The following is a 27,975-nucleotide window of genomic DNA, read 5'->3' as shown; positions in this document are numbered from 1 at the left end:
ACAGAAGGTGGCTCCAGTGTTGAGGAGGAAACTAATTTCCTTGCCCTTAACAGTCAGGGTTACCTGGGGATTCAGGGTGGAGATGACAGTCCCTGTCAGAGCCAGGTGGGAAGGCCCCAGGGCCCATCAGTCCTGCAGCTGGACCATCTGAGATGCCGGGTCAGCCCATGGCGGCCTGTGCCCCTTTGGACAGTCCACCTTCCAGTGGTTCCCTTTGCAGGTAGCACAGGGCTTAGGGGGTGGCTCGCTGCTTCCCTGCGGGCAGTCTCTCTGGACATGCCCTCACTAGCCACAGTTGTAACAAGTAACTGTGGGAGACTTGCGTCCCCCGAGTCCCTGATTTATGACAGCCTCTTGGAGCGCTACAACCAGGTCTGCAGTCTTCTCTTTGCCTTTGGCCTTCCTCTCCTCGGCCTCCTCTTAGTCCCGGTAGTAAAAGACTGAGGTGGCGATTTTTTGGAGGTTCTCTAAGGTACTATCAGGGCCTGTTGCCAATGTCTGTAATTTCCTGCTAATATCTGTGGACAACAAATTTGTCTTTAAAAATAAGTTGGCCCTCAAAAGAGTCTGGGGACATGGAAGTGTACTTCGTCTGTGCCTCCCTGAGTCTGTCCATAAAGGCCAAGGGATTCTCATCCTTCCTTTGATCTATAGTTGACAACTTAGAGTAGTTCAAGGGTTTGGAGTGGTACCTTCTTAACGCTTGAATCACACAGGCATGAAAATATTTTCTATTCCAATATTCTAGCTCATTATCAAGCTATTTAGGTCTTCCCAGGGGACAGTCTGTTGGCCAGTGGGGTAATGGTCAGTCTGATCACGGGAGGCCCCAGCAGCGTTTGCCAAGTATTCATCTCTAAACTGCTGAGCTGCCTCTGTGACTGACCGTTTCTCTCACCCTGACAGAGTCTGACTTAGGAGAAGCATTACGTCCTTCCATGACAAATCAAAGGTTTGTGTTAACTCCTGAAAAACATCTATGTACTTGTCAGGGTCATCTAAAAATTTCCCCAAATCCATCTTAATTTGTCTTAAGTCTTGTAGAGAAAGTGGTACCTGGACCTAAGTGGGTCCAAGCTCGCCCTGGGCCACCGCCTGAAGGAGGCAGAGAGTAGCTCTGGGCCGGGTTGGCTGAGTCTCATTTGGTCTAGGCAGGACTGGTCCTCCCGGGGGTCCCGGACACGGAGGACAAGATAATTCAGATATACTTGATGGAGCACTAGGCTCCGCTCTCTCCCTAGGGGGTTCTGATGCTCTGGTATCGCTTTGGATTAGTGCTGCCAAAAGCAAGGGATCAATTCTACACTGCTGCCGCAATTTCTGATTGTCCCTTAAAGCAAAGAAGGCTGAACATATGGAACCTCAGACCACTTCCCTTCCCTCCTACAGGCAAGATGTATTTGCAAGATGTATTATACTTCCCACTGGGGTTCATGTCTCTTCATCTGCAAGCTTATATTGAGGCCACGGATGAGTACAAAAGAAGACCAGAAACTTTTTCTTAAGGGTTTGTGGATCAAATGAATCCCAGTTCCTCAGTATACAACCTGGGGGTGTGCTGACCTTGATGGTAGATGAGGAGCTCATCTGAAAAGACAGAAAGAACAAAGAGGTGACCAGTGCCATCTTGTTTGGGCCCTCACAAGACATCTCCTGTTTAGGGCAAGAGGAAGAGTGGATATTTTTCTGTTAATTTTTAGAGAGAGTGAAAGGTGGGGGTACAGGGGGAGAATTGTCAATGTGAGAGAGACACATTGATTGATTGCCTGCCATATGTGCACTAACTGAGGCCAGGGATCAAACTTCCAACCCAGGTACATGCTCTTGACCAGGAATCGAACCTGTGACTCTTCAGTGTATGGCCCAACACTAACCACTTAGCAACAACAGCCAGGTCTGTTCCTGGACTGTTAGAAAAATTATTATTAAAAAGATTTTGGAATTTACTGTGGTAACATTAGATAATGAAAATATATAGATTTCAAGTGTATAATTATATAATACTAGAGGCCCAGTGCACGAAATTCGTGCACTTGGGGGTGGGGTTCCCTCAGCCCAGCCTACCCCTCTCACAGTCCGGGAGCCCTCAGTGGATGTCCTACTGACGGCCACAGTCTGGCAGCAGAGGCTCGGAGCAGGCATCGTGTGTGTGTGTGTGTGTGTGTGTGTGTGTGTGTGTGTGTGTCTGCCTGCCTGCCTGCTGGGAGCCTGCCCCCAGCCACACCGCTCCTGGCCTCTACTGCATGTTGTATTCTCCCTGAGCTGTGGCCAGGGTGGGGTGCTCTCTGCAGGTTGCACTTTCCTGCTCTGGGATCGCAATGGCAACCCAGGAGCAGGCCTACCTGGGTGCTGCCTGCAGGCCGCACTTTCCTACTCTGGGATCCCCATGTGACCCAGGAGCAGGCTTTGCTGGGTGCTGCCTACAGGCCGCACTTTCCTGCTCACCGATGGCTGGATCGCCACGGCAACCCGGGGCAGTCCCTGCTGGATGCTGCCTATGGGCTGCACTTTCCTGCTCTCGGATGGCCATATGGTCCCGGCTGTCGGCGGGGCTGCACACGGGGCCCAGATGGTGGCTTGCACTGTCCCGCCCTGCCTGCAGTATGCAAATTAGCCGCCATCTTTGTTGGCGGCTAATTTGCATATCGTGCTGATTAGCCCATGGGAGGTGTAGTGAAGGTATGGTCAATTACCATCTTTGTCTATTTTTAGATAGGATGTTATCTGTATATTATATTGTATGATCACTGCCCAGGTCAAATCTTCCAACACCGTTTAGCCTCCTCAATACCCTCTCCTATCTCCTCCCATAGCAATCCTTTATCTCTGGTAATCACAATAATGTTGTCTGTGAGTATGAGTTTTGTTTTTGAAAAAAAATTTTATTATTATTATTTTTTTTAGAGGTAGAAGATAGGAGAAAGAGAGAAACATTTATCAGTTACCTTCCATATGCACTTGACTGGGAACAAACCAGCAACTTGGGCATGTGCCCTGACTGGGAATCGAACTGGTGACCTTTTTGTGTATAGGAAGATGCTCAACCATCTGAGCCACACCGGCCAGGACTATAAGTTTTTATGTTATTTTTTCCCCTGCTTAATCTCTGTACATATTTCACCTAGCTCCTCAACCCTCCTCATGTCTGACAGCTTACAGTCTATTCTCTATGAATCTCTTTCTATTTGGTGTGTTAGTTTATTTTGTTCATTAGAATTCACATATGAGTGAAATCATATGGTAGTTGTCTTTCTCTGACTGGCTTATTTTGCGTAGTATAATAATCTCCAGGTCTGTCCATGCTGTCTTAAAGGGTAAGAGTTCCTCCTTTTTTGCAGCTCTTGATTTCATTGATATTTTATATTGCTATTTTAGACTCTTTTTTATTTCTGCTCTCATCTTTTTTATTTCTTCTTCTACTCATTTTGTGCTTTGTTTGTTGTTTTTCTAGTTCCTTGAAGTGTAAAGTTAGATTGTTCCTTTGAGATTTTTCTTATTTCTTGAGGTAGGCCTGAAATGCTATGAATTTCCCTCTCAGGATTGCTTTCACGTTGTCTGATTGATTTGGGGTTGTTTTTTTATTTTCATTTGTTTCAACGTATCTTTGGATTTCTTTTTTATCTAGTTGTTCACCCATTCTTGGTTTAATAACATGTTAGTTAGCCTCCATGCCTTTGTGAGTTTTCAGTTTTTCTTTTTTTTTTTTTTTAATTTTTTAATTTTTTTTTTATTAAATCTTTATTGTTCAGATTATTACATTTGTTCCTCTTTTTTCCCCCCATAACTCCCCTCCTTCCAGCTCCCACCCCACCCTCCACCCTCACTCCCCACCCACTGTGTTCATCCATAGGTGCATGATTTTTGTCCAGTCACTTCCCGCATCTCCCACACCCCTTTTCCCCCCAAGAATAGTCAGTCTATTCCCTTTCTATGTCCCTGATTCTATTATAATCACCAGTTCATTCTGTATATCAGGTTATTTATTCACTTGATTCTTAGATTCATTTGTTGATAGATGCATGTTTGTTGTTCATAATTTGTATCTTTACCTTTTTCTTCTTCTTCCTCTTCTTAAAGGATACCTTTCAGCATTTCATATAATACTGGTTTGGCGGTGATGAACTCCTTTAGCTTTTCCTTATCTGTGAAGCTCTTTATCTGACCTTCAATTCTGAATGATAGCTTTGCTGGATAAAGTAATCTTGGTTGTAGGTTCTTGGTATTCAGCACTTTGAAAATTTCTTGCCATTCCCTTCTGGCCTGCAAAGTTTCTGTTGAGAAATCAGCTGACAGTCGTATGGGTATTCCCTTGTAGGTAATTGAGCCTCTTTCTCTTGCTGCTTTTAAGATTTTCTCTTTGTCTTTTGCTCTTGGCATTTTAATGATGATGTGTCTTGGTGTGGTCCTCTTTGGATTCCTTTTGTTTGGGGTTCTCTGCGCTTCTTGGACCTGTAAGTCCATTTCTTTCTCCAGATGGGGGAAGTTTTCTGCCATTATTTCTTGAAATAGGTTTTCAATATCTTGCTGTCTCTCATCTTCTGGCACTCCAATAATTCTGATATTAGACCGCTTAAAGCTGTCCCAGAGGCTCCTTACACTATCTTCACACTTTCGGATTCTTTTTTCATTTTGCTTTTCCAATTGGGTGTTTTTTGTCGAATCTTTGGTTTGATTATTGTACTCCTCTGGTCTGCTATTGGGTATAATATTCTTTATTTCAGTCCGTGTATGCTTACTTTCTAATTTCTTTATCGTAGCATCGAGGGTCTCATTAGTTTTCGTGAGGCTCTGCACAAATTTATGGCAAGCCCTCAAAATTGCGATTCTTAGCTCCATATCCTCCATTTCTGTCATGTTTTTTTGTCTCCGCATCTTTTATGCTTTCTTGGTGCACCCCCTTGTGGTCTCTGTGCGCAGTCTTGTTCTAGCCAAGCCTTAATTGTTGTAGTTAACACTAGAGGGATTTAACCCCCAGGCCGACTGGCTATAGGAATCAGCTGTATGGAAAACGTCTGCCTTCTGGGGAGGCGCTAATCCAGCCTTTGCCTGAGGCGATCGGCAAATGGCTGTGCGCAGGGTTTGGGCGGGGCGGGATCAACAGGGCGGGCGGAGGGAGCAGTTATGGCAGTCCCGTTCCCAGAGGCTCTGCTTCTCAGAACCCCGGCAGCCGCTGCAAACCTCGGAGAGAAAGCTGCCCTCAGGTTCCAACTGATGCCGGATAATCCCGCTTCTCCCGTTTGAGTCTGGGTCCCTAGAGACTCGCCCGGATCTGGAGCCCAGAGTCTGAGACTCACTCCCGACAGAAAACGACAACCGCGCCCTCAGCCACCAGCCCGCTTTGCACGCGCACCTCGGTACCTTTGTATTTTCCACACTGCGCCGCCTCTGAGCCTCGATTTGCTGTTCTCTTTCCTTCTAGTTGTAGAGTCTCTCTTCAGCCAGCCTTCCTGTGGTTCTGGGTGATGTCCGTTCAGTCTTTTAGTTGTATTTTTGAAATGGTTGTTTGCGGCAGCGGTCTCCGGTGTTTACCTACGCCGCCATCTTGGTCTCCAGTTTTCAGTTTTTCATTGTGATTGATTTCTAGTTTCATACTCTTATGGTCAGAGAAGATGGCTGATATGATTTCAATATTCTTAAATTTACTGGCACTTGTTTTGTGTCCTAACATGCGGTCTGTGCTAGAAAGGACATGTGTTCTTAGAAAAGAATGTATGTTATTCTGCTTTGGGGTGCAATGCTCTGAAGATATCAATAAATCCATCTGATCTATTGTGTCATTTAAAGCTGCCATTTCCTTGTTGATTTTCTGTCCGGAAGATCTCTCCATTGATGTCATTGGGGGTGATAAAGTCCCCTATTATAACTGTAATGTTGTCAATATCTTCTTTTATGTCCACCATGGTTGGCTTTACATATTTCAATGTTCCTACGTTGAGTGTATAAATGTTTATAAGGATTATATTCTCTTGTTGGATTGCTTCTTTTATCATTATGTAATGTCCTCCTTTGTTTCTTACTATAGCCTTTGTTTAAAGTCTATTTTGTCAGCCCGGCCAGTGTGGCTCAGTTGGTTGAGCATTGTCCCATGCACCCGGAGATTGCCGGTTTAATTCATGGTCAGGGCACAATCCTGGATTGCAGGCTCAATCACCAATAGGGGGCATGCTGGAGGCAGCCAATTGATTTTTCTTTCTTATTGGTGTTGCTATTTCTCTGAAATCAATAAAACCATAATTAAAAAATAAAGTCTATTTTGTCACATAATTATCACTATCCCCAATATTTTCCCCCTTTCCATTTGCATGAAATATCTTTTTCCACCCCTGTGCTTTTAGTCTGTGCATTTCTTTCATTCTCAAGTGGGTCTCTTTTAGACAGCATATATATGTTTTTTTTCTTATCCTTTCAGCTATCCTATGCCTTTTGATTGAAGAATTTACACTATTTACAGTGATTATTAATAGGTATGTATTTATTGCCATTTTATTTATTTAACTATGTTCCTTAGCTTTTTGTTTTTGCTTTTTCCTTTTTTTCATTGTCTTTATTGGCCCTTTAACCTTTCTTATAATGCTAGGTTGATCTTAACAAACTCATTTAGATTTCATTTGTCTGAGAAGGTCTTTAAGTCTTCTTCAATTTTAAATTATAGTTTTATTGGGTAAAGTAGTCTTTGTTGAAAGTCCTTCCTTTTCAGCACTGAATATTTCATCCCACTCCCTTCTGGCCTGAAATGTTTCTATTCAGAAATGAGGTAAAAGTATTATGGGAGCTCCTTTTTAGGTATCTAATTTTCATTGTGTTGCTACTTTTTAGATTATTTCTTTGTCTTTAACCTTGCTATTTTAATTACGATGTATTTGGTGTGGGCCTCCTTGGGTTCATCTTGTTTGGGATTGTGTGTGCTTCCTGGTCTTGTGTGTCTTTTTCCTTCACCAAGTTAGAGAAGTTTGTCATTATTTCTTCTAATAGGTTCTCAATTCTTTGCTCTCTCTCTTCTCCTTTCTCTACCACCATGATGTGAATGTTGATACACTTCATTTTGTCCCTAAGGTTCTTTAAACTATTTTCATTAAAAAAATTTTGTTGTTGTTGCTCTGATTGGGTAGCTTTTCTACTTGGTTTTTCAAATCACTGATTCATTTGTCCACCTCATCCAATTTTATGTTTATTCCTTCCAGTGTATTCTTCATTTCATATATTGTATTCTTCATTTCTGACTGGTTCTTTTTTATGGTTTCTATGTCCTCTTTGCATGTTGTTGTCATTCCTACTACGTTCCTTGAAGGTCTCACTAAGTTCCTAGAACATCCTTATAACCGTTTTTTTTTATACTCTATCCTGATAAATTGCTTACCTAAATTTCATTTAGTCTTTTCTTGGGGATTTCTCCTGTTCTTTCATTTGTGGCATGCTTCTTTGTCTCCCCATTTGGGCTGCATCTTTGTATTTGTTTCTATATTTTAGTCTTTGGAGAATGGCCTTAGTATGTGTCCTGTGGTACTAGTAGTGCAGTTTCCTTGATCACCTGATCTGAGTGCTACAGGAATGTCCCTTGTGTGGGTTATGTGGGCTCTCCTGTTGCAAAAGAGTGTTGATTGTTATTGGCTTATTCATGTATGGTGTCAGCCCTGTGTCTGGCTGACTGTGAAGATCAACCTCAACCACAGTGTATGACCTGCTGTGCAGGTACTGGTTACATGAAGCAGAATTCACCTTAGAAGGGTCTGGTATCTGCAGAGATTTCCCTTTGGATGTGTCACTTGTGAAGATAATTGGATCCTGGGCTGACGTCTGAAGCTGGCCACTGGGTGTTTTGGTTCTGGAGCCTCTTGGGAGGGACTGTAGTGAAGGCCAATATCAGATGCTGCCTATGACTGGTTGTGGGCAATGTTTTTGGAGCTACAAACGATTTAGTTTGTGGCTGCCTTTGCTTAACCTGAATGTGCATGGAAAGGATTAGTTTCACAATAAGGCTAGCTTTTATCAGCATTGGGCCTGGGAGTAGGTCAGCAAAAGACCTAAGGCATTCTGAGATCCACCTCCACCTGCCTCTGCCTGCCTTATGTATAACAGCATATGTGTGTGTGTGTGTGTGTGTGTGTGTGTGTGTGTGTGCGCCTTAACAGTCTTTCAAGTTGGCTAGGAAATTAAGTTTGAATTCATTCTAAATCTCTACACTTTTACCCCTCTCACATTTTGTTTTTGATGTTACATTTTACATCTTTAGTTTGTGTATTATTTAACTGTTACAGTGCTAGTTATTTTTATGAATCTTCTCAATTGACCTTCATATTAGCTTTATAATATACTATCTTCATAATATACTTTTATCAGAGATTTTTACTCTGTGTTCATATTAGTGATTAGTGCCCTTTCTTTTCAGCTTAAAATTTGCATTTCTTATAAGACTGGTTAGTTTTGATGACCTTTAGCTTTTGTTTGTTTGGAATCCTATCTCTCCAGTTCTGAATGGTAAAGTTGCCAGGTAGTGTTTTCTTGATTAGAAGGGTATTTTTCCTCTCAATGCTTTGAATTTATCATGTCATTCCCTTCTGGCCTACAAAGTTTTTGCTGAGAAATCTGCTAATAGTCTTATAGGAACTCCTTTACACTTAATACATTTTTTTTTCTCTTCCCGCTTTTAAGATTTTCCTAACGTCATCAACTTTAGACATTTTATATGTCCTTTTGGTCTGTTTGGGTTCATTTTGTTTCAAATTCCCTGACTTTCTGGATCTGGTTATCTGTTTGCTTCTCAAGTTTGGGGAAGTTTTCAGCCATTATTTCTTCAAATAACTTTTCTGACCCTTTCTCTTTTCTCCTACAGGGACCCCTATAATATGAATGTTATTTCACTTGTTATTTTCTTATAGGTCCCTTAAGTCATCTTCCATTTTTAATTTTTTTTTCTTTTTGCTGCTCTTTTGTGATGAGGTCTACTGCTCTGTCTTTCTGGATCACTGGTTCTCTTTTTCCTGCTTCTTCTAATCTACTATTGTACCCCCTACTGTATTTTTCAGTTTAGTATTTTATTCTTCAGCTCTATGACATCTGTTTGGTACTTATATTTTCTCGTTGTTGATGTTTGTGCTGTGTTCATAAATTTTTCTCCTGAGTTTGGTTAGCATCTTTATGATCATCACTTAAAAATTTAATCAGGTAAATTATTTACCTTTGTTTTATTATGTTTTCTTTCCTGGTGTTTTATTGTTTCATTTGGAACGCATTCCTTTGTTTCCTCGTTTGCTTAACTCTCTGTTTGTTTCTGTGTGTTAGGTGAAACAGCTGTCTGTCTGCCAGTCCTGAAGGGTGGCCACAGGCAGGAGATGAACCTTATTGCTTAGCCTTTCCCTGACACTCGGTTGCCTCTTGAACCTGGTGATTGTCTAAGCATTCTGGTTTATTCTGGTTTATTCTTGGTCGGGGCTCGTTGAAGGGGTGCCGAGACCTGTGGTGTTGCAGAGAGTGGGATCTCAGTCAGCACCTGCTTTCAGGCTGATTGGAGTCTAGACCCTCAGGTAGCAGCTTTTACAGTATGCAAACATACACAGTCCTGTGGGACTGCAGTGGCAAACCCTGCCGACTTCCAGATCCACGGGAGTTATGGGTTTTCTCCTTGGCAATAGATGCAAAAATTCAGGGCTCAGACAAGTGTTTGAGCTCTTTTTTGGCAGGTCCTGGCAAGCTGTAGCTAGTCCAGGGGAGAGCGCAAAGATGGCTTCCCTTGGCCCATGTTCTGTGAGGAACCCTTCCTTAGCCCCAGGATGAGTCATCCACCGAAAGCCTGCCACTCAGGCTGAAGCTGAGGACGAGTAAATAGGCCTTTTTCAAAGGAAGACTTGGGTGTTTCAGTCTGCTGTCTGTGCTGTACCCTGGAGGGGTCATAGTTTGCCAAGAACTGTCTCTAATTGTTTCAGATCCATGGGGCCCAGAAACACAATTCATCCTGGCCACACGGGCCAGGTGCCTGGGGAGTTCCCTTGTGTGGGCTACTTGGGGCCACTTAACTTTGTTGGGGCTATTGGAGTGGTACAGGTGCCAGGCATGCCCATTGGCGTTAGCAGGTTAGAGGCAGAGTGCAAAAATGGTGCCCACCAACACTATAAAGGTGGAGGGAGAATGCAAAAGTGCCTCTCGCCAGTGCCTTTTCTTCCCGGAGAGGAGAGAGCCCTAATTGTCTCCTGCACGAGCCTTGACCGGGGCCTGGAATCGAGCCTGCAACCCATATGCCCTTGACTGGAATTGAACCCGGAACCCTTTAGTCTGCGGCTGATGCTCTATCCACTGAGCCAAACCAACTTGGGCAGCACAAGCCCTTTAAGAGTGAATCTCTGTTACTTACATCCTATGGCTCTCCTGGACACAAACCCTGTTGTGTTTCAAAGCCAAATGTTTTGGGGGCTCATGTCTCCCAGGCAGAGTCCAAGGGTTGGGGTGCTTGATGTGGGGCATCAGGGAGAAGCTCTGTATTTGTGAGCTCTCTCCTGGCCATGGTTCACTATGCCTGGGTGGGCTTTTTAGTGAGACCAAGTATTCTGCTTCTGCTACCGTTTTATCCTTGTCCTGAAGGAGCTGTTCAGCTAGTTTTCAGAGCAAATTGTTCCATGTGTAGCTGGGAGGAGGAGGTAAGTTCATATCTTCCTATGCAGACTCTGTGTTTTTTAAACTGGAAGGAGAAGCACAAGTGTGAATATATAAGGAATTTACCAGTAACTTATGCTTCTTGGGCAGTCAGAATTACCTTTAAAATAGGTGCACAGGTTAAGAATTTGCCTGTTGGCTCTGCCTTACTGGTTATTATAAAACTAGAGGCCCGATGCAAGAGCAGGCCTTCTTTTCTCTGGCTCCCAGCACCGGCTTCCCTCTGGCACCCAGGACCTGGGCTTCGCTCTGGCCACCGGCAGGCACTGGGACCCAGGCTTCCCTCCGGCCCAGCTTCATCCGTAAAAACGTCCAGAATGATGTCTGGTCTAATTAGCATATTACCCTTTTATTATTATAGATACATGGTTCTGTTCTTCAGGTTGGTGAGTAAGTCAGGTGACAGATGAGCCTGAGTTAAGGTTTTGGTGATAAAGTCAAGCAGGAGCCTGACTTAGTGGTGGAAATCATTGGAGCTTGGTCTGGTTGTATTTTTCCTGGCTGTTTTAGGAATGCCCAAACCACCATCTCAACACTAGCCGGATAAGAATGTATCTGGAAATAATGTCTTGGTGTGCTTGTCGCTTTGAGTAAAGTAACCCCTAAGAAATACTTTTGAAAGGTCATGATTATATTTTTTTCAGGGGAAAAAAATGGGACAGTGCTTTTCCAGAAGTACAAGTACACGGCTCATGTGGGCCTTCCCTCTTCCTTACTTTGACTACATGTCACTTTAAAAATTCCATCTTCATATTGTTACGTGGGGCTTGGAGCGCAGAATCTCCCCCTTGTCGGTTCTTGCCCTACGAAGTTTGAAGAATAAACTTGCAGACTAAAAGGCTTCTTTAGTAAAAAATGTGTAAGTTTATTGGAAGCATATACAAACTTTGCTTGGGCAGCGGTCAGGGGATCCCCTGGGGAGGGGTCCCCAAATGGGAAAAACCTGCTCACTCTCCCTTATGGGGGAAAAAAAATCAATCCTTTTTGAGCCTCATTGTCGCCGGTTTTATAAAGGCTGCAGCTCTTTGTCTTTTCATGACCCTTTCTCATTGGACCTTCCTTAGTGTATGACCCTTGTGCTTTCTTAATTGGTCATTCTTATGCAGAGTAGCAGTTTCAAAGCCCAGAGCCCCTGTGTGCCCCCCTTTCTTCTCCCCCTTATCTTGCAACATTCCTCTCTCCTCTGTGAGTGTATACTTCCCTTGTAACATTTCTCCATCCTCTGCAAAAGTGAGATAAGCATTCTGGCGTCTTGGAGCTATCTCCTTTCCATCACTCATACATTCCTCTCCCAGGGACCACCCCCGACCTTTCCCTAAAACTGCCTTTTTGTCTCTGAAATTTCTTTCAATATTGTTAAATGTTCTTTGAGTAGATAGCAAATAATGATACTTTAAACTCTAAGAAAAACTTCTTTACTGGCTATCCCATTAAATAATAAGGTTGGAGTCTGAAATGGCATAAAGTAATTACTAAATAATTAATTTGGGGATGTAAGAAAATGTTTGTTATTTAATTCACTAGAGGCCCGGTGCACAAAATTTGTGCATGGGGGTGGGGGTCCCTCAGCCCAGCCTGCACCCTCTCTAATCCAGGATCCCTCTCGCAATCCAGAACCACTGGCTCCTAACCACTCACCTGCCTGCCTGCCTGATGCCCCTAACTGCTCCCCCCTCCCGGCCTGATCCCCCTAACTGCCTAACTGCTCTCCCCTCCTGGCCTGATCCCCCTAACTGCCTAACTGCTCTCCCCTCCTGGCCTGATCCCCCTAGCTGCCTAACTGCTCTCCCCTGCCGGCCTGCTGAGAGCTCTCCGCCGCAGCCCTGCCCCCATCCTGATTGGTTGTTATGTGATGGCATCCAGGACAATTTGCATATTCCTCTATTATTAGTATAGATACTTCATTCTGTTGGTGGGATTTGGGATTGGGTCTGGAGTGGTGGACATGAGAAGACAAGGGGAATTGTGGCTGGTGTGAGGGTAGCACACAAGCGTTGCTGAGGTTTACTTTGCTGTCCTACACTTGTGTGACTGAGGAAGTATTTGCAGTAACAGAAAGTGTTGCTTCCCAGCGAAGGCGGCTATCGGCTCCCCCGCCTCCCAGCATGATTCCTCTGGCTGCAGGTGGAGCTGGCCCTGGTCCACACAGCAACGCACTCATTATGGTGGGGTGTGCTAAAGACAACCGCTCTCCTATTGTGGTGGTCACTTCATGGGGTATATAAATGTCCAACTACTATGTTGTACACCTGAAAGTAATATAGTATTGTATGTCCAGTGTAATTGAAAAATAAATTAAGAAAGGAAAAAGATGGCCCCTTCCTGTCAGACAGAGCAGGAAGTGCTGAGATGCACAGAGCTAACCAGGGGGAGACTGAGTTTCTCACCATTCCCTCACACCTTCCCCCTGCCTGCCTCTGCTTTTGTAGTCTGCAAGGGGGACTTGACCTTTTGAGAATCTGGAAGCTCCTAATAGGAGAATGTCTAGATTGTAAAGGAAAGACCTCCTGCTCCACCCTCCAACTTAATGGGTCTTTCAGTGAGGAACACTTGCTTCAAGGCCCTCTTTCCAACTACCTGTCATATTCTGTTCTCTTCCGCAACCATTGATGCATTCGGTATCCCCGCTGAGATGTGGAGGGCATGAAGACAGTGCCCCTGGCCCAGCAACTCTCCATTAAGATAGTAACAACAAAGCCTGTTTCTTGGAATTTGTGTAAATAAATTTGTTAGGGTTTGGCTGGTGGTGAGGACTGTGAAAGAATTCTCACTAAAAGAAGAGATGCAGAGAGGAAGTTTATTATACTTTCCATGAAGGGAAAGGCCCAAGTATTGCTAATCAACACAGGGCAGAAACAAGAGTGGCTTCCCCTTGTAATCCTTGACTGTTGCTAAGCGACAAGGAAGGGAGGAGGATTTTGGGTGAGATTGAGTTTGTCTGTCTGTCAGGAGACAGTCCAGGCAGATGTCCTACTCCCCCCTGAGCCTGTAAAACATGCTTAGAGCAAAAGTTATGACAAGTTCAAAAAGGGCTTATTCGAAGGGGTGGGAGAAAGGGAACTTTCTACTAACTAGAGACTCCTTGGTAAGAATTATTCCTGAGTTGTAAAAAGAGTCGGGGGCAGGGTATGCAAGAATGTAGCCTTGAGAGTAGCTTGTCTTGCAGTTTGAACAGTGGAGCTAACAGTCATAAGGTTTTAATTACCAGGTGCTTCTCATAAATGGTGGAAGGCCACAGCAAACAAAAAGGCCTTTTTAAAAAAAGGTTATTTCAAATCTGTACTTAGCAACTCTCATTTGACATCTTATATATGACTTATGCTAACCTGCTCCTGAAATATTAGTGTGGGTCAGGACCCATGGCCCCATTACCTGGGGCACGAGGCATTGAAAGATAAGAGGAGACCTAGTAGTTTCCTGTAGTAGGTTCCAAAGAGACTGTGAGAGACAGAAAGTCTGATGCCTAGTAGTTTGCCCACCGAGTGGGTGCTGGAATTGTGAACCTGCCCGGATCAGGAAGATCAGCTTTTCGGTCTTTTTTCACTCCCCTGAGGCTCGTCTCCTACATTGGGTCTACTTTATGCAGCTGCTTTCTTCCTTCCAGGCCTTGATACAGCATGGTGACAATGCTGCCACCTTCCTTCTTTAGTGTTTAGCTTTGGCTGCTGGTAGTCTACACATTCTTCAATTTTCCCTTCTAGGAATAGAATCTCAAGGCATACCCTTAACTTGATTCGAAACTAGGAGCAGATTAGCTATTTCTTGAATTCAAATTAGCTACTGATTGCTTGGTTCCTGCCCCACTACTTGGAGTAGCAAGAGAAGAACAAAAATAGTAAGTTCTAAAATCTGGCCTTTGCTTTGGTAATAAGCAGAGAAAATACTCATGTGAGATGTTTGACTTTTTCTTCTTTAATCTCTTTGTATTATACAGCTTCACCCAGAAATACCCACCTGTAAAATTTTTATCTGAAAAGGATCGTAAAAGAATTTTGGTAAGTTTGCATATCTGATTAATATTTGTAGTATTAAGGAATTTGTTTTCTAAATTGAGTTTTAATTCACACACCATAAAATTCACCCTTATGGAATATACAATTCAATGGTTTACCATTCACAAAGTGTATTCACAAAGCTGTAAACAGCACCGTGTTATAATTCTAGAATATTTTCATCACACCAAAAAGAAATTACTTCATGCTCATTAGCAGTCATTTTCCATACTTCTTCCCACCCCCCATCCCCACCCCTAACTCCTGGCAACCACTAAAATCACTTTCTGTCTTTATGGCTTTTCCCGATTTGGACATTTCATATGAACAAAATGATGGAATATGTGGTCTTTAGTATCTAATTTCTTAAACTTAGAATAATTTGTCCAGGGTTCATCCATGCTGTAGCATGAATCAGTACTTCATTCCTGAACAATATTCCACTGTATGGATGTGCCTCATTTTGTTTATCTATTTATCAGTTGATGGCATTTGGGGTTTCTACTTTGAATAATGCTTCTTTGAACATAATGTGTACAAGTATTGGTGAGGACATAGGTTTTCAGTTCTTTTCAGTATGTACCTTTTCAGTATGAGTGGAATTGCTGGGTGTATCACTTTTTGAGGAAATGTGAAACTTTTCCAGAGTAGTGGCTTTTAAAACCTTTTCTGGTTCACAGACCATTTTGGGGGGGGGGGGGGGGCGTGGAGAGAGAGAGAGAGAGAAAGAAAGAAAGAAAGGAAAGGAGAGGAAAGGAGAGGGGAAAGGAGAGGGGAAAGGGGAGGGGAAAGGGGAGGGGAAAAGGGAGGGGAGGGGAAAGGGGAGGGGAGGGGAAAGGGGGGAAGGGGAAGGGGGGGGAGGGGAAAGGGGGGGAGGGGAAAGGAGGGGGGAGGGGAAAGGAGGGGGGAGGGGAAAGGAGGGGGGAGGGGAAAGGAAAGGAGAAAGAAGAAAGAAGAAAAGAAAGAGAGAGAGATACATTAACTGGTTGCCGCCTGCATGTGCCCTGACCAGGGAGCTGGGAGCAAACACAAACCTAGGTACATGTCCTTGACTGGGAATTGAGCTCCGAGACCCTTCAGTGCAAGGGCTGGCTCTATGACCACTGAGCAACATCAGCCAGGGCTCTTCAAGCATATTTGTGATAGTTGTTTTGAGGAACACAGGCAGTGTTTGTTGGCTGTGTGTCTTTCTGTACAGGTCACGTATTCCTGTTTCTTTGCAGAGCGCATACTTTTGTATAAAATTGGACATTTTATGTAGTATATTGTAGCAAGTCTGGATGCTGTTCTCCTCTCCCCGGGAGACTAGTTTTATTTTTGTTTGTTTAGTGACTTGGCTCGTCTGCTTTAGTGACATCTGTGTCCCCTGAATTGTGAAGCTCTGTGGATGCCCCTTGGAGAGCACAGACTTGGGCATGGACACACTCACCCTGGGATGACAGTGGTTCTAGCAGAGCTCTTGCTAGTACTGACCATCTTGTTCCCTGATGTCCCTATTAAGCCGTCTGCCTTGTGTGGTGTCACACCAATTGTTAGGCCCCAGTAATTGCCAGTTGAGTGAACTGTTCTTTCAATAATGCTTTGGGTTATAAACTGTTCCTCATCTGGTCCATTAAATTCTTTGCAGAGGTGGATTTTGAGTCCAGTCTTTGAGGTTTGCTCTGACCCCAGGAGGGCTCTTAGATGCCTCTTCCTCTGGGTCTTCCTATTGAACTTGCTGGCTTGTGGTTTAGCTTGTCCTCATAGAGTTACCAGCCTCCTTTGTATTGCTTACCACCCCCATCTCCAGTGTTTTGAGAGCACCCTTATGCTTGAACTTCCCTATACTTTCTTTCAGGTAAAGTTGATTTGGGCGGCAGCTTTGTAGCTCTCTATGTGTGTGACTGCCCCTGCCCTTGGGGAGACCTCAGCCACTGCTCTGGAGCTGGGAGGGAATAGCACTGCTCTTTACAGGCCAGGAGCTGGGCAGGTGCAGAGGCCCCATCTTCTCGCCTCTTTGCTCATAGGAATCTCCACCTGTGAGCAAACAGGGACAAGGTGACCAGTCTCATTGGTCACAGCCTGCTGTGCCTGGGGTGGAGCTGCTGCCCAGTGGGTGGAGGGAGGGAGCTCTTCACCATCTGGCTTGCTTGCCAGGAATTTAGCCTCTATTGCTCACAGCTGGAGGAGATGAGAGGTGCTGGTGGCTGCCTTCCTGGTGAGATTCCATCTTTTGACTCGGAGCTCCATTTTTTTTTGGCCACGCCCGCCACTCTCCCACTGTGAACTGAGTGTGGAAGGTTGAAGGGGGGGAGCGAGCCATGGCATAAGTGTCACAGACTCTTACTGAATTTTAATACATTTCTTGCATAAATGTTTCTTCATTTGTTGTATACTCTTGTGATAATTTCTAGAGACTTTAAATGGTTGTTGTTTTTTTCAAATCCTTATCCGAGGATATGTTTATTGACTTTTTTAGAGAAAGGAAGGGGGAGAGAGAGAGAAATCAATGTGAGAGAGAAACATTGATTGGTTGGTCGCCTCTCTTATGTGCCCCAACCAGAGAATAAACCCAAACTAGTTAAGTGCCTTGACTGGGACTTGAACCCACGACCTTTTGGTGCATGGGACAGTGCTCCAACCAAATGAGCCACCTGACCAGGGCTAATGGTGGTTCGTTTTTCAATTAATTTTCACCAGTTATGGTTGTTTTGCTGGGGAACAGGTCTACAGAGTACCTCACACTACCATCTGGAAAAATGTCTTATCTGTGACCTTAATATAAAGGGTTAGTACACAAGGTTGTTTCTTATTTTTCCACCCATCATCTAGGTCAGTGATGGCGAACCTTTTGAGCTCGGCGTGTCAGCATTTTGAAAAACCCTAACTTAACTCTGGTGCTGTGTCACATATAGAAATTTTTTGATATTTGCAAACCATAATAAAACAAAGATTTATATTTTTGATATTTATTTTATATATTTAAATGCCATTTAACAAAGAAAAATCAACCAGAAAAATGAGTTCGCGTGTCACCTCTGACACACGTGTCATAGGTTCGCCATCACTGATCTAGTATGTACCCCAAACACCAAAGTCACACTCCTGAATCAATATTAGTTCTGTTTCCCCCACATAAATAGTTACAGAAGGTCTTTTGCCTTTAGATGGCTTACATAAATCTCACCCTGAGCAGATCTAAAGTCTATTTACTTGTACACCCATCATCACATCAAAATTGTTTTGCATTTAAGTTCGATTTGAGGACTATATCAGCGTCTTCAGCTGCAGAGGAAAGATAATTCTATTCTTTTTGTGTCACTGTGATTAGAAAGTATGGTGCTCTGCACTAATTTATGATCCTGCACAGTCTTCAAAGGTTATTATTACTTTTCCATGTGGGATGCTCTTCCTGGCAATGCTGAGTATTACTGGATTTATTTCACTCTACACATAACCACAATAAGTGGACTCAATGTTTTCATTCATCTGCCACCTCATAGGTTAAGTCACTTTGGTGCCCAAGTCTGGCATACTGCTGTGAAATTTAAAAGCCTTGTCAGTAATTGTTGAAGCCACAGAACAAAAACAGGGTTTTGTTGGAGAAGTTTTTGCTGATTTACCAAGTAGCATGACTTTGAATGCTGACCTTGAACTAGGTCACTTTAGTTGCCAGTTAATTCCCGAAAGAGCAAGAACTACAAGCACATATAGATGAGCTCATAAACTGCAGAGCCATGCCAAGCTGTGTAAGAGGTCTATATCTCTTCTTCCTACTGTCTCCTGGCTATTAGATTAGCTCCTTGTTATTCAGGGGTACGCCTGGGCTTGGTGATCAGTCTTCCTGAGCGAGCTTCCTCAGAGGTATGCTTCCACCAGCTTTGTTTCTATTTTAAATGCTTGCTTAATGGGCTGAACTTCATTAGGGAAGCCATTATAACCATCCAGCTATGTCACATAAATCTTTTAGTATTTTAGATAGGAAGGCATTGTTCAAGAAAAACAGTTCAAGTTCTTTTTAAACAACACTAAGGTGCTTCCAGCAGTTTTATGTTCTTCCTAAAACTAGGGAAGTGTTGGAGGTGATAGTGTATAATTTAATACATGATCTGCATTTCTGAGGTAGAGTTAGCATGGCACAGAACATCTTATTTAACAAACAGTTGCACATAGATATAGTTACAGTAGAAGAAGTTACATTTCCTTTAAAAAGATATAATTTTTCTCATTTAAAAACTGTGGAAACCATGAGAAATACAATCAAATAAAGGTAAAGTAAAATGAATTCTCACCTAGTGGTGAATCAATTTGAAGTTTAGTTATTTTTTCAGAAAATTCTCTGTAAAAATCTATACAGCACACTATAGGAGTGCTAAAGCTAAAACTCAAACTGGACAGATGAACAGGTAGTGGGGAGAACATGGAATTAAACCTGTGGGCTTATATATCACTAGAGGCCCCGTGCACGAAATTTATGCATGGGGCGGGGGATGGGGGGAGGGGGGTCCCTCAGCCCGGCCTGCACCCTCTCGCAATCTGGGACCGCTGGCTCCTAACTGCTTGCCTGCCTGATCATCTCTAACCACTCTGCCTGCCTGCCTCATCACCCCTAACCACTCGCCTGCCTACCTGATCACCTCTAACCACTCTGCCTGCCTGCCTGATAGCCCCTAACTGCTTGCCTGCCTGCCTGATCTTCCCTAACCACCTCTGCCTTGGCCCCCGCTGTGGCAGCTTCATCCGGAAGGTCCTTTAGCTGTCTGGTCTAATTAGCATATTACACTTTTATTATTATAGATTATTAGTGATCATGGATCTTGGTCAAAACCTCAGTTCCTCTGGATCCACCTCTAAACAGAGGGACTTAGAAAATGGTGCTCTCAGTAAAGAATGAGTATAGCTGATAGAAAGCTGTTGGAGTACCAGGATTTTCCAACCCTTCATACTCTAACCCATATTTGTGTTTCCATCAGAGCACATGTCAGTACCTAATCAGTGGCTGGCACACGGTTCTTCCTAAGGCAGGCAGTACCCCTCCTGCTCGACCTTTTCCACCCAGAACAGCCAATTCTTATCTGTGATAAACCTGGACATGTGTCAAATTTTATTTGAACAGGACTTCATGGCAAATTAACTGTTCTAAAAGTATAGACCTAGGTCTTTTTGTACTTTTTATTTTAGGTAAAAATAATTTTTTTCCCCCTACTGTAAATATTTTCACTTTGGAAGAAGGGCATGAGATGGACGCAAGTTTTGATGGAGAGAAGGAGGAGTGGGAAAGTAGGACAGAGAACAGTCCCATCATACGCCTGTTTTCCAGTTTATTTTTTTTACTGCCACCTCCCAGGAACGAAATATGCTGTGTCTAGCCCTTCAGTTACACCACTTCATTTGAATAAAGTCTTTTTATTAGTTAAAAAATTTTTAAATGTAACTTTTCCATTGTTATGGTGTAAGTTTTAGAACAGTTGTTGCTGCTCTCCCGTCCCCTACAGGCCCTCACAGGCACCATTTCTCTGTTTGCCTTCCTGCTCAGACTACCCGGCCAGTGGAACTTGTGCGTTTAGAGCTTTGGTCTGCAAACAGCATCTATTGTTCATTAATTTGTTCTTATGAACCGTTTGAAAGATACTAATTTTTCATGGGGTTCTTGAGTCCATTGTAAATATCACTTTTTTTTTTTTTGCTAGTTCCCCAGATCTCTGCATTTTGCTAATCACTTAAAAAAAAAAGAAGTAGTAATTCTAAAACTTGGCAGGAGTCGTATTAGAACTATATAAGTGATGGTCAGTATCCCATTCATTATAAAACAAGAACCTTTTTTTGTGTTCTTTAAATCAAGATATATTTGACATACAACATTGTGTAAATTTAAGGTGTACAATATATTGACTTCACACATTTATATTGCGTTATGGCTGCCATTGTAGCATTAACTTAGACCTCTATCTTGTCACACACTTGTCATTTCTTCTAGTGTTGGGAACAAATTAAGATATGGTCTCTTGCTAGCTTAGTGTTTATATGACAGTTCTGTTGTTTATAATCCCAGGACTTACTTACCTAGTAGTTGCAAGTTTGTACCCTAAACCACTAAACCACATCTCCTGTCCTCCCCTCCCTGGTAGCCACCACTGTGCTTTGACCTTTACCTTCCAAGCAGAGTGAAAGCAGTGTTGGTCTTTCTCTGCCTGGCTCACTCAACAGGACGCCCTCCAGGTGCGCCCATGGCTGCACAGGGCCAGGACTTCCCTTCCCTTGGGCTGGATATTCTACTGCGCATACACCACACCACGGGCATCTTTGTGTGTTCCTCCACGCACTGAAACTTAGGTCTGCATCTGGGCTGTCTGGAATAGTGCTTCAAGAACCTTTTAAGAATGTAAAATTTTCTGTCAAAGATGACATTTTGAACTTGTAATTACTACTTTTCTGACCTGTTTGCTGGGTGGTAGTTGCAGTTTTCACTGTTTGGGAGCTGACCGATGGTGTGACCTCTTGCCCTGGAGTGAGCAGTAAGGATGCTGCTGTAAAGTCTTTGCCACCCTCCTTTCTCCCCTGTTCCAGAGGACGTCTCAGTTGTGGCTGCCCCAGAAATACATCTTCTTGAAGTTAATTGTCCCCGTTCTCTTGTGCTTTCTCTGGGATGTCCCACACGCTGCAGATAACTGGAGGAGCGGGCTTCGTGGGCTCCCATCTCACTGACAAGCTCATGATGGACGGCCATGAAGTGACTGTGGTGGACAACTTCTTCACTGGCAGGAAGAGAAACGTGGAGCACTGGATCGGCCACGAGAACTTCGAGCTGATCAACCACGATGTGGTGGAGCCCCTCTACATTGAAGGTGGGTGCCCCCGTGCCCTGTTGTCATCAGAGCCTTGCGGGTGTGCTGTCCGACTCCGCCCTGTCCGGTTTGTGTTGCATTTTGTGCTTGATTGGTCGTCCCATGCACAAGACACCAGTCTAGTTCCTGTGATAAGAAATGGTTATGACAGAGCAAGTGTGTGACTTCACTTTTACATAGTCCCCCTGGTTTTAAACTTCATGGCCTATAGAAGTGGGGCTGTGTCATACACATCTGTCCCTCTTGTCTAACAGGTTTGATGCCTACCCACCCATGAGAACTTACTTCTAGCTTTCTATGGGAAGGTAGATGACCTAGAATGCTGACTTCATAATGAAATTTCACATGTAAAAGTCTAAAGCTGACTGATAATTTGGACACTTCTAGGAATTATGGTGTGGGAGCTACAGTGGGTTGGATGGTGACCTCCCCAAAAGGTATATTCACATTTCTTATTTTTTTTATCCTCACCCAAGGATATGTTCTTATTGATTTTTAGAGACAGAGAAAGGGAGGGAGGGACTGTGGGAGAAAGAGAGAAAAACATAGAGATGAGAAGAAACATCGATTGGTTGCTTCCAGCACTCCTCCTGACCAGGAGTCAAATCTGCATACCTTTTTGGTGAAAGTAGGTTAATAATAATAATAGTAAATAAATAAGACAATAAAAAATAATAATACAAGAATAATTTTTTTTTCATACTCACAACTATAAACCTACTTTTGTCCACCCCTGAATGTGGAAAAAGAATCGTGCTATGGCCTGCCCGAAGTTCCAGGGCTGTTAAGCAAATGAGCCAGAATCCAGCCTTGGGTTGACTCCAAAGCTTGTAAGGATATGCTCCTCCTGCATGCATAGTGTAGCCTTCTGCTTTTCCCATATCAAATCCCAAGCATTTTCCCATGTTGGTAGAAAGTATCTTGAGCCATTTTAATTGCTCAACAGTGTTATTATATGGCTATACTATGGTTTATTTGTAATTGTATCCTTATTTTAATTTCTCCAGGGTTTTATTATAAATATGTGTCTGAATTTTATTTCCTCAATAAAGAATCTATATATGAACTGTGCCGAATACTAATGCTTCTTTGTCATTTGATAGTGTCCATTTCACTAATACATTATTATCTTAAAAAATATTAACAAAAATAATTTGATAGAAAAATCCATGGCTTGATGTACATTTTTTTGGTTACTAAAAAGATTAGACTTTCTTACATGTTAATTCATACAAGAAATCTAAATCTCTTTTGCCTTTTTTAAAAAATTTTGCTTTTAATTTGACACTGTCTTGCACTAGAGATTGAGAGGCATTGTTGGGTGTTTCCTTCCCACGTCCCGCGTGGATCAGGGTTCAGGAACTGGAAGCAGAGCCACACACAAATGAAAATGAAAAGACAAGAGATAATTTGGAAATATTGGGGGACCAGGCGGGCAAGTCCAACTCAAGGGGAAGGACTTCCACCCGTGCTTAGGCCTCACCAAGCTTTTATTGATCTGGAATGCACTCATAGCATAGCCCTTAGGCAGGTGACCCCTGGCAACAGGCAGACTAGCCCATCAGCAAGGATTTACATAATAATAAATGGGGGAGTAGTTTCAGCTACCATTGTCTGGACAAACAGAGGTGGCGCCTGGCTCTGACCTTTGTTAGGGCTTCAAAAGCACCCAGCCTTGGGGAGGTGGGGGTTCTCTGTCTACCCTTATCAGATGGTGAAGGCAATAAACAGTTTCCCACAAGGCATAGCAGATCTACCTATAACATAGTCACAAACCCAAACAGGCACCCAAAATGAAAGAACAAAAGAATTCTCCTGAAGAAGGGATAAATGAGTTGGAGATAAGAAATTTATATTATATAGAGTCAGAATAATAATGGTAAAGATGCTCAACAGCATGAGAGAATATATAGTAACTATGAAAACAGAAATATAGAATGACATAGCACAAATAAAGAACATATTGGAAGGAATACACAGCAGATTAGGAGAAGATGAGGATCAGATCAGTGAATTGGAAGACAGGATAGGAAAAAAAATCACTCAAATCAGAGAACCAAAAAAAACACAACACAAAAAAACACAGGAGGACCACTTAAGGGAGCCTTGGGACAACATGGAACGTAACAATAGATGAATAGCACGTGTTCCAGAAGAGGCAGAAAGGGAGGAAGGGATAGAGAATGTGTTTGAAGACATAATGGCAGAAAACTTCCCTAACCTGGTGAAGGAAAGAGTCACACAAGTTCAGGAGGCGGAGAGAGTCCCAAGCAAGAAGAACCCAAACAGGCCCACACCCAGACATATCACAATTAAAATGCCAAACATTAAAGACAAAGAGAGAATCTTAAAGGCAACAAGAGAAAAACAAACTGTTACCTGCAAAGGAGCTCTCATAAATCTGTCATCTGATTTGTCATCAGAAATTCTACAGGCCAGAAGGGAATGGCATGAAGTACTAATCCAGCAAAGCTATCAAAGTAGACGTTGAAATAAAGAGCTTCCCATACAAAAAGAAAATGGCTAAAGGAGTTCATCACCACCAAGCAAGCATTACAAAAAATAGTATTATGTAGTGACCTATGCTGTCTCTTGTGATGGCAAGCTGAAGAGACTGCTGTAATAAGAAGGAGAGAGAGAAACCTAGCCATACAGAATTAAAATGGCAATAAATAAGTACCTATCAATAATAACCTTAAATGTATATGGATTGAATGCTCCAATAAAAAGGCATAGGGTAGCTGAATGGTTATGAAAACATGACCCAACTATATGCTATCTACAAGAGACCCACCTCAGAACAAAAGACACACACAGGATGAGAGTGAAGGGTTATGAAAACAAATTTTCCATGCAAATGGAAAAGAAAAAAGCTGGAGTAGCAATACTCATATTCAACAAAATAGACTTCAAAGTGAAGGCCATCACAAGAGACAGCATAGGTCACCACATAATACTAAAGGGATCGATCCAACAAGAGGATATAACTTTGGTAAACATATATGCACCCAATATAGGAGCCCCTAAATATATTTTAAAACTTCTAGAGGACTTTAAGGGAGAGATTGATAACAATACAATCTTAGTAGGGGACTTTTGCCGGGAGCCAATTCCAGCATGTCAGCAAGGGCTGAATCATCTGGAGTAGCAAGGGCATTTCCCCAAACCTGAAAAGGGTGCATTAAAATGATTGCTTGCTGCCAGACAACTCAGGGCATCTTAATCTACATGTTATTGCCTCCTACTGGTCAAACATCTGAACAGCCGGAGGCATTTCCTCAAATCTGACAATGGACTGTGTATACAAAACCCTACCCCTTTGAAATGTCTGTCTCTGCCTTGCCTCAGGACAATTTGTGTTAATAAAAAGAATGGGGTCTTGAGCTGAGGAGATCTTCGTACAGCCGTGGGCAAACTACTGCCTGCGGTGGCCCGTTCGGCTGTTCTATCCGGCCTGCGGAGCTGAAAGAGCAGAGGGTTCTCTTGCTCTCCCCTCCTTTCACCAGCAGCAGTGTTAACATGGCAACTTCGGGAAACACGGTCGCAGCTCCTTCTTCTGAGTGGGCCGATTTATATCCGCCCATTCAGTAGAAGGAACAACCTCTCAATCTTCCAGAGGCTTTTTGTAATGCCCACAGACGCGTCTCCGACATCACCCTGGGAATGCGTAGCCACGTTATCGTGGTGATGTAGGGAGACACGCCCCTGGAGAGCACAGTATCAGAGCCTTTCTGAGGTAAGATTAAGAGCTCTACTCAAACACAATTTTTTCCTGTTCCCACATTCTGTACATCACAATGACTTGTTAATAAAACAACAAAGACTTTCAGCTTTTAGGGCTTGTATCCACTGCAGTTTTTTTTCCCACTGCAGACGCACACAGTAGGGAAAAAGACAGACACACAGAGGACATGTCACGCTAGCCATGCTGCGGCTGCATTTTTTTTGCTGATACGGATGTGGTATCAGTAACGCTACCGTGGCCACTAACCGCATGTGTTAGCGGCAAAACAAATGCATTTTGCGCTGCGTTTGCTTCTCCCCCTTGCGCCTGTAAAAATGCGTGCTACAGGGCATTTGTGTTAACATGCACCACTGCACATTAGCATCAACACAAACATGATGGAAACCTGTGTACCCTGCATTAACCCTAGCTGCGCTGCATTGCAGTACTGCACCACACTGCAACGGCAGCACGGCTAGTGTGAACGAACCCTAATTCAGTGGGTTGAACAAAAAGATTGTATAGAAATGTGATGAACTAAAGATTTTATTACAAAATCGCTTAATTTCAGGGTTTCAGAAGTAATTGGACAAATGCAAAACTGAAAATCAAATGTTCATATCTAATACTTGGATGAAACCCTTTCCTGGTAATGACAGCCTGAAGTCTTGTACTTATGGACATCACCAAATGCTGGGTTTTCTCCTTTGTAATGCTCTGCCAGGCTGTCACAGTAGGGGTATATATATAAATATCCTGCCATTTCCAGCTTTTAATGAGAAAAACTGTTGCAATGGGCATTTAAAAGTGGCACTTGGTTGTTTTTATAGAGTCCAGTGGATGCAATCTGACATTGATAATGGGCTCTTTCACACTATGTGCACTGCGGCTGTTTTTTGCCAGTAACGGAAGTGCTAGTGGTAACTACTGGTTACCCATGTTTTGCACTGCCCTAGCACCTCCCATACAAGTGTGTCTGGAAGACACAGCAATGTGCAGCTATGTGTGTTACCATAAACAAAGGGCCTGTGTGAAAGATACACAGGTTTCCTATGGAGGAAAGGGGTTGTTCTCTATGGTCAGGGTGTGCCTCTGTCCCATGTCTGAACTTTTTCAGATGATTTTGTTATATATATATATTTTTAGAAGACCAAAAATGTTATAGTAGAGCAAATTTAATCACTTGTTTTTATACTTTACTGTCTTATTTTAGTAAAGAATTTAATAAGAGAACGGTACTGTTGGTTTTAGCCCAATATTAAACATGAGTGGACCAAAGAAAAGGAAAGTGGACAGTGAATGCCGACTGTTTAAGAGGGAGTGGACAACAAAATATTTTTTCACCGAAGTCCGATCAATGCCGGTATGTCTGATATGCCAGGGAACACTTGCAGTCTTCAAAGAGTACAATCTCAACCGTCACTTTGCCACAAAGCATGGCAACTATGCTAGCAAGCAGTCACCTCAAGAACGGGAGGCTACTGCACAGAGGTTGATGGCTAAATTACAGGCTCAGCAAAATGTCTTTCACGGACAAACTGCAATTCAAGAGACAACTACCAAAGCAAGTTTTATGCTATCATTCAAATTAGCAAAAGCTAGCAAACCTCTCTCTGAAGGCGAGTTTTTGAAAGAATGTATGATAGAGATAGCAGGTCTCTTGTGTCCAGAGAGCAAAGGCAAGTTTGAAAAACTCAGCTTATCGCGCAGGACAGTAACTCGTCGAGTGGAACTGATTGATGAAGACTTGGCCAGCAAGTTAAATAGTAAGGCAGAGTTCTTTAAGTTTTATTCACTAGCATTGGATGAAAGTAATGACATAAAGGACACTGCTCAGCTCTTAATTTTTATCCGAGGGATTAGTGACAATTTTGAAATTACGGAGGAGTTTTTAGCCATGGAGCCACTGAAAGGAAAAACACGGGGAGAGGACTTGTATGACCGGGTGTCTACTGTCATCGAGAAAATGAAGCTACCATGGAGTAAACTTGCTAATGTCACGACAGATGGATCTCCAAATTTAACTGGAAAAAATGTTGGACTGCTAAAAAGAATTCAGGATAAAGTGGAAGAGGAGAACCCTAACCAAAATGTTATTTTTCTTCACTGTATTATTCACCAGGAATCATTGTGCAGGTCTATATTACAACTTAATCATGTTGTTTTTCTGATGTTGAAAAAATTGACCAGTCACTTCAACTGGTGGCCTGTCCTTTGTCACAAAACCCTGAAATAGCACCAGAAGAGGTGCAACTGGAACTCATCGATCTTCAGTCTGACTTTGTCCTAAAGGAGAAATTCAGCTCTCTTGAACTAAGAGACTTTTATGCTTCACTTAATGAAGCCACTTTCCCAAACATCCGGAGGATGGCACAGAGATACTGGTGCTGTTTGGGCCAACCTATGTTTGTGAGCAGACATTTAGCGTCATGAACATCAACAGAGCCCCTCACAGATCCAGCTTAACTGACGAACACCTCAGATCTATCCTGAGAATAGCCACAACAAAACTAACTCCAGACTTTGATGCATTAGCTAAAAAAGGAGACCAACAACACTGTTCCCACTGAAGTTGATGTTTTAAAGACCAAAAACCTTTCAACCCAGTCTACACTGCCATCTACATCTAAGTCCCGGGCATAATTTGGAAGTTGCACTAAAGAAAATGTTTAATTTACTGTTTACACATTTTGTTCTTTTCTATTTGTTTTAGTTTTAAATTATTTTATTATATTTAAATTTAATTTGAAAGGCTTTTGTACCTTTCCTTTGTTAGGCAATTTTATTTTGC

The 27,975-nt window shown here is 42.9% G+C and overlaps 1 protein-coding gene across 4 annotated transcripts in view; it reads left to right on the top strand.

Annotated features, from left to right (window-relative positions):
• Positions 1-27,975, top strand: part of UXS1 (UDP-glucuronate decarboxylase 1) — a 112,892-nt gene that overhangs the window by 52,226 nt on the left and 32,691 nt on the right. For 3 of the 4 annotated variants that reach the window (XM_070429851.1, XM_070429850.1, XM_070429852.1), the window contains 2 exons: positions 14,579-14,639; positions 21,280-21,460. In XM_070429851.1, the coding sequence (XP_070285952.1) occupies positions 14,579-14,639; positions 21,280-21,460 (242 nt within the window). Of the gene's footprint in view, positions 1-6,439; positions 6,465-14,578; positions 14,640-21,279; positions 21,461-27,975 lie in introns of those variants that run through there. The other variant, XM_070429853.1, reaches the window with a different exon arrangement.

The sequence above is a fragment of the Myotis yumanensis genome, unplaced genomic scaffold (assembly GCF_028538775.1).
Source record: "Myotis yumanensis isolate MYYU_CA2020_CCGP unplaced genomic scaffold, mMyoYum1.0.hap1 SCAF_11, whole genome shotgun sequence".
Lineage (NCBI taxonomy): Eukaryota > Metazoa > Chordata > Mammalia > Chiroptera > Vespertilionidae > Myotis > Myotis yumanensis.
This window is presented reverse-complemented; position numbering and strand designations above follow the sequence as displayed.